The 6,192-nt window shown below is 50.0% G+C and overlaps 1 protein-coding gene across 1 annotated transcript in view; it reads left to right on the top strand.

Moving 5' to 3' along the window:
- The first annotated feature begins 268 nt into the window (after positions 1-268).
- TCTE1 (t-complex-associated-testis-expressed 1) overlaps positions 269-6,192 on the top strand; it is a 6,359-nt gene continuing 435 nt past the window's right edge. Inside the window, exons 1-3 of the mRNA XM_008935888.1 lie at positions 269-449; positions 2,359-2,918; positions 4,024-4,473. Coding sequence (XP_008934136.1) covers positions 269-449; positions 2,359-2,918; positions 4,024-4,473 — 1,191 coding nt within the window. The remainder of the gene's footprint in view (positions 450-2,358; positions 2,919-4,023; positions 4,474-6,192) is intronic.

Here is a 6,192-nt window from a genome sequence, read left to right as displayed (position 1 = left end):
AGAGACCTCTTTGTACAGGGCAGTGTGTAAAGATAAGGGTGATTAATAGTTGTTCTGCTGCAGTGCTTCCAGCCCAAGGAGAGGAGGCAGGCGAAGGGCAGGGGCCAAGTGCAGTACAGGAGAGCAGTGTGAGCAGAACCTCCGTATTGCTGGCCTCTTTCTAAAGCTGCCTTTTTCTTTTACAGGTAGCCCAGCTGGAAAATGTGGTGGTGACTCTCAAGCAGTTTTCCTTCTGCTTGTCCTGAGGGAGAAGTGGGTCCTGATGAGGATGGAGCAGGCAGTGGCTGGTGACAGGAGCACAGCCGTCCCCCTGCTGCCCGCACCCCCGGCCGGCCTCGCTGCGCACTCCTACTGTACACACCGCCTCCTTGAGGATCCCAAGTGGTCCCTTGCCACTGTCCCCCACCTCACTGAGCTCTGCCTCCAGAACATTGTTCACAATTTCGAAAGTAAGTGGGACCACGTTTCCCCTGGGACACGAGGAGAGAGAGCGTCAGTCCCGGGGAGCAGAGGGTCAGCGAGGCAGGCAGATGCATCTGAAAGGCAAAGCGTGGTACCCAGCCCAGCCAACCGAACAGATGGGGAGAAATATCCCCTCAGGCAGCTAGTTAAACAAACTGTTTTGTTGCTAAGTATGTACTTGTACACTGCAGGGATGGCTGGAGTCCCTATCAGTGGCTGCTATCCAGGACGTGACTCTGCTCTAACCTTGTCCTATCATTTCTTCTTCCTTCTGTGCTCTGCTGGACTCACCTAACCTGTGGCCAGGGCTCTAGAGTTGCTGTTTCCTTCTCTTGATCCATGCACACGTCCTGGTAGCACTCAAGGATGGAGCCCCATTGTGCTGAGTGCTGTACAAAGAGATGGAGAATTGCTCCCTGCTCGGAGGAGCTACCATCTCAGAATACGTATTGTACTTACTGTCTCAGGCCTTCTCCGTGACTTTTGGTGGTGATGTGACAAGTTATATCCTCAGGCAGGGAATGTGCTTTTGAAGCAGGTGGACTGATGGAAAAGCAAAACAGAAAAAGCATGCTTCATCTGGGAACGGATGGGGGGAAGGAGGGAGGAAGGGCCTACCTGTCTTTTTAACTGACTTGGTGAAGTGGAAGCAAAGACCAAAGGTAGGTTTAAGGCTATGTTCACACTGGGACTGTAAGACAGTACAGAGGAGCTCAGTGGTGCCCTGTGCCAGGAGCTGATGGTACTTGGGGTTCTGAGCTGGGACATGCTTGCAGCCCTATCAGCCTGGCCGGTCAGTCCAGCGCCAAACGGATTGGGCCTACACGGTGTGCACATAAAAGCAGTGTCCTCAGTGTCTGGGGGACATGCCCTTACCTGAGCTGTGCAGCTGCATCTCCGCCACTGCTGTGGCCTGAGTGAGCCTGAGAGAAGCTAGCCCAGTTCTGCTTCTACGTGTCCCACCTCTGCTTGTGTCATGGCACTTTGCAGAGAGGGTCACTGCAGTGCCAGCTGTAGGACACTGGAGAATAGACTCCAGGAAGAGGCTGTGGTAAAACTCTGAGGGTACTTAGGAAGAGACAGAGGAAATATAAAGCTAAGCCTACTTTGTGCCTCAAAATCTGATTTCCCATGCGCAGATAGGCCTCTCCACTGAAGATTTCTGTTGTTCAACACTACTGTGGATGTGTCACCAAGCACTCATGTTGTAAGTGCACACAGCTTCTTTCTGGCATTTCTTACCACAAAGAATATCCACCAGAGAGAAGGCAGCTGAGGCTTAGTGCAAGCATTGGGAAAGAGGCTGAGGGGAGAAACCTCCTGGGAAAAGAGAACTGTTGTTTAAACAAGGTGGACCAAAAGGCTAAGAGCATGTCTCAGTGGAAAGGAACAGGAATCAGTTCAGGGTAAGACAGACACCTGAGTCAAGGTAAAAAGGCATGAGGACTTGCACGGCGAGCACACAGACAGTTCTTCTCAAACATCATCCTTCAATATGCTTAGAAACCAAAGGGAGAAAGTTCAGCAAAGGACAAGCCAAGCTCTCCCGTCACTTAAGGCTGAATTACCTCTCTTGGGAGCAGAAGTCCTGCTCTGAATATAAACTGCATTCAAACTAAATTTAAACCAGGAGCTAAGTTTCTCATGCAGTTCCCAAATATTATGGGAATGAAACCAATTACTAATTTTATTGTAAAAATTAGAAATCCTACACAGAAATGTAGAAGATGAATCCTACACCTTTTTTGCCAGCTTAGCTTCTTAGTAACTTAGAAGAGAGCCAGTACCAGCAGAGGGGAGGGCATGGGCACACAGCTTGGGGCCCAGGCAGAACCACAGTGCCAGCCATGGTTCCTACAGCCCAGACCAACCTCTCCTTCTTTTTGTTCCCTCCAGAGAACCCTATTTTGGACCGTCTTCGGCCTGAACACCAAAGGAGGGTGCTGGACAGGCTCTCCACTGGCCTTCCGCTTGCTGTGACTGCCAACCTAATAAGTGATGAGGACTACTGGAAGAGGTGCTGCACTGAGCGCTGGCAAGTGTGTGACATCTCCAGCTATGGAGAAAGCTGGAAACGGATGTTCTTCGAACGTCACCTGGAGAACGTCCTGAAATGTTTCATCCCTAACACCACAGACCCCAAACAGGTCCTAGACCTTATCCCACTCTGCAAAGACTATGTGCGGAAACTGGAGGTTGACCAGTTCCTGCCACCAGTGCAAAAAGAGGAGAGAGATGACCACTCTGATAGAAGGAGTGATTTTGGATTCAGTGAGGCCTCCATACACCACTATGACTTGGGAGTCCTCATTACTGCTCTTCCTCACCTTGAGGAGCTTCATCTCACTTACGGTGTGAAGGACTGTGGCATGAACTTCGAGTGGAGCCTCTTTAACTTCACCCACCAGGACTGCTGCAACCTGGCTGCTGCCGTGAAGATGTGCCACAACTTGAGAGTAACATATCCCAAACTGAACCTGCTTTCCTCAGCTATATCTTCAAATTGCCTGGGGATAGAAACCCAGGGACCAGTTCTGCTTGCTGGCAGCACCCTTCCTTTTGCAAGTTGCAGTCTGGCAGAGCACAGAGATGTTAACTTGATGGCTTAGCTCTGAGTATCTTGTTCTGCCTGTGTCCTTGTTAGAACAGGTTGTCAGAGGGGCGGTGAGAAAAATACTTGCTCCCACAAAATATGTTCCCTATAGCGCAAGAGAAAGCAGCACTCCTGTTTTAACTCCTCGTGTAGTTCTTGGGGGGAGGAGAGGAGAAGCCCAGAAAGAGTTTTTCATAAGGAGTTTTTGGTAGTTAGGCTCAGTAATTATATGTCAGCATGCCCTAGAGGAGCAGGGAGCCCCAAGAAGAGCATGGGGAGATACTCACATTTGCCTTGGGCTGTCAAGGGGTTTTCCTTCTGGGCACTAACACCACCCTCAGTTCTGTGGCAACTGCACAGCAGATAGCCTCTCCAAAACACCAGTGGGCATTGCTATCCAGAGTGCAGCCAGAGAGAGTTGGCAGAGCACTGTCCTCACAGACTGGCATGCTTTGGGAAATATTTGTCTGCTTGGCTTCCAGAAGAGAAATTACCTCTCCTGTGGCTATTAAGATGCCCTGGCCATGCAGGACATTGCCCTCCACAGAAAGCACCATGTTTACCACTGCTGCACGTGCTCTTTGAAACAGTGTTTTTGACTGTGACCTGGGGTGCATTCTGCTCTTACTCTCTGCAGACGTTTGGGCAGCTTTATCTCATTTTAATTTAGACCCCTGTGTCAGAGATCCTGTGGGGTCAGAGGAGAGGAACAGACATTTCTAGGAGATGAACTGTTTCTCCCTAAAATAGGCATGGGATGTCACATGGGATGTCAGTGGCATGCCCTGCCTGCTGCAAGTATCTGCCCACCATAAAAGAAACTACGTGAGCCTACTGGCTCAAGGTGTCTGAAGTGAAGGGAGATGAATCCTGTCTGGTGGACTACAGGCTTAACTCCCTTGAGGTCCTGCACAAAGCTCAGTCTAAAGTGCTGGCTGCTACAGTGTCCCTGTCCTTTATCCCCACAGGTTTTCAAGCTGACACGAAGCAAAGTGGATGATGACAAGACCAAGCTGCTGGTCCGTAACTTGCTGGATCATCCCTGCTTGGTGGAGCTGAACCTCTCCCACAATCTCATCGGGGACAAGGGGGCACAAGCTGTTGGCAAGTTGATCAATCACAGCAGATTAGAAACCCTCGATCTGTGTAACAACCAGATCCATCACCTCGGGGCTCAGGCTCTTGCTCGAGCCCTGGCTGAGAACTCCACTCTGACCTCCTTGAATCTGCGCCTCAACTGTGTGGAGGACAAAGGCGGGGAGGCGATCGGCCGTGCCCTGCTGACCAACACCACCCTGAAGTCCATCCATCTGGGAAGTAATAAGCTGTCAGAACCAACCGCTGCGCTTTTCTCCCAGGTCCTGGCTCAGAACACCACCCTCACGAGTATCAATTTCTCCTGTAACCACCTGGGGCTGGTAAGAGAAACCCCTTCTCCCTGCAGTTTGTGAGCCTGTGTGGTGGCCTTGCAAAGCAGATGCTGAGCCTGCCCTGCCTCAAAGCCACAGAGGCAAATGCATCCCCCACTTTGCAGTCTTGCTGTAATAACCATCAGTTACGAGCAGACAAGAGACTCTAGCGGGCAGCAGGAAGGAGAAGCACACATATTCATCACACTCGTTACATCTAGCCGGGTTCACAGAGCTGAATCTGGCTTCCAGGCTCTGGGCTTTTGGGCAGAGAGGGATTTTCCCCCCCCCGGGAAACTGAAAACCAGGGAGTATGTCTGGGAGAAAATCGCAGGCACTTCACACATGTGGGAGTAGAAAATAATCATAGGCGGAATGAGACGAGGCCCTTATGCATATCCTCTGTGCTTTGGATCTGCTGTGCCATCTGTCACTCAGCAGCACACAGAGAGTGTCACCCTTCCCAGAATCTCTCCTGTCCATCATGTGCTTGGAGGAGATTGTTAGAAAATTGGCTCGGTTGTTGAGCTCCTTTAACTGACACTGCAGCTCTGGAGGGCTGTGACGGGTCAAAAGTGTCACGTTGGGGTGCTTGTAAGTGGCTTCTAAACCACAGGCTTACATTTTCTAGACAGAGGATCATCCACACAACTTACTACATCCTTACGAGCTGCAGTATGCAACATGCTCACAAACCAGACTGCTTCTCTTCCGCTGATTAAAATGAGCCTTAGAAATCTGAAACTAGACAGCCAAATGCAATCATGCTGGCTTTTAAACTTTCTGTGCTGCCTCAATTTTTCTCACTGTCACAATAAAGAGACAGAAAGACCAGCTGTCCCTGCTGGCAGGAATATTGGCATCAATGTGTTTGACAACGGTTTTAAAAGGATTTGATGGCAGAAAACCTTTTGTGATGTCTGCGTTTTATGATCCTGGATGTGGAAAACCATTTAAGTTTAATGATACAAGGGGGCAAAGGTTGGAAAGGATAGAAGGATTTTTGATTACTAAATAATAATCTCTGTGCTGAGCATCTTCTTTCTGATGAGCTCCCTCATTACCCATTTGTGAAGCTCCACAGCAGCCCAATAAGTGTGCTGCTGGTATTATCTTTGGGAAAATGAAGGTCTTTGCCAGAGATGCATAAAATTCTGAACTTGGTACCCAATCAAAGAAATAATCCTTCCCAGTCCTTTTTGCTTTGTACTTCCTAGCAGAAGTCTAAGAGGTAGTGTGCTGGGATGAGGGGACCACCTGGACGAGGAGATGGGGGCAGGAGGTGTATTTGGTACCTGAAAGAGAATAGCTGTGGGGGATAAAAAAGTCGAAGTGTTACATCTCTAAAGACAGTGCTTCAGATAAGGGAGGGAAATGTCCCCAGGTGAGTTGGCTTCCTAAGGCTGACTGCATGGCATTTTCTGTCTCAGGCAGGCTGGACTTCTGTTGCATGAGATGTTCCCTCCAGGAAAGCCAACTCAGCCTGAGAAATGGCATCCAGGCAGGAGACTGCTAGCACCGAGGCTCTCACCACTGCCAAGACAGGGCGCAGAGCACTAATCACACCACCATTTGTCCCCAGCCAGCAGTGAGCTGGAGACTAGGGGACAGGGGAGAACAGAGATTCCTTTCAGGTTACCATCGCCAGCCATGCTGTTAACCAGCCTGAGCTTGAGGACTCCTGACATGGTACCCAGAGGGAGTCATTAGCATGTGTCATATCAGCGA

The sequence above is a fragment of the Merops nubicus genome, unplaced genomic scaffold (assembly GCF_000691845.1).
Source record: "Merops nubicus isolate BGI_N331 unplaced genomic scaffold, ASM69184v1 scaffold32982, whole genome shotgun sequence".
Lineage (NCBI taxonomy): Eukaryota > Metazoa > Chordata > Aves > Coraciiformes > Meropidae > Merops > Merops nubicus.
This window is presented reverse-complemented; position numbering and strand designations above follow the sequence as displayed.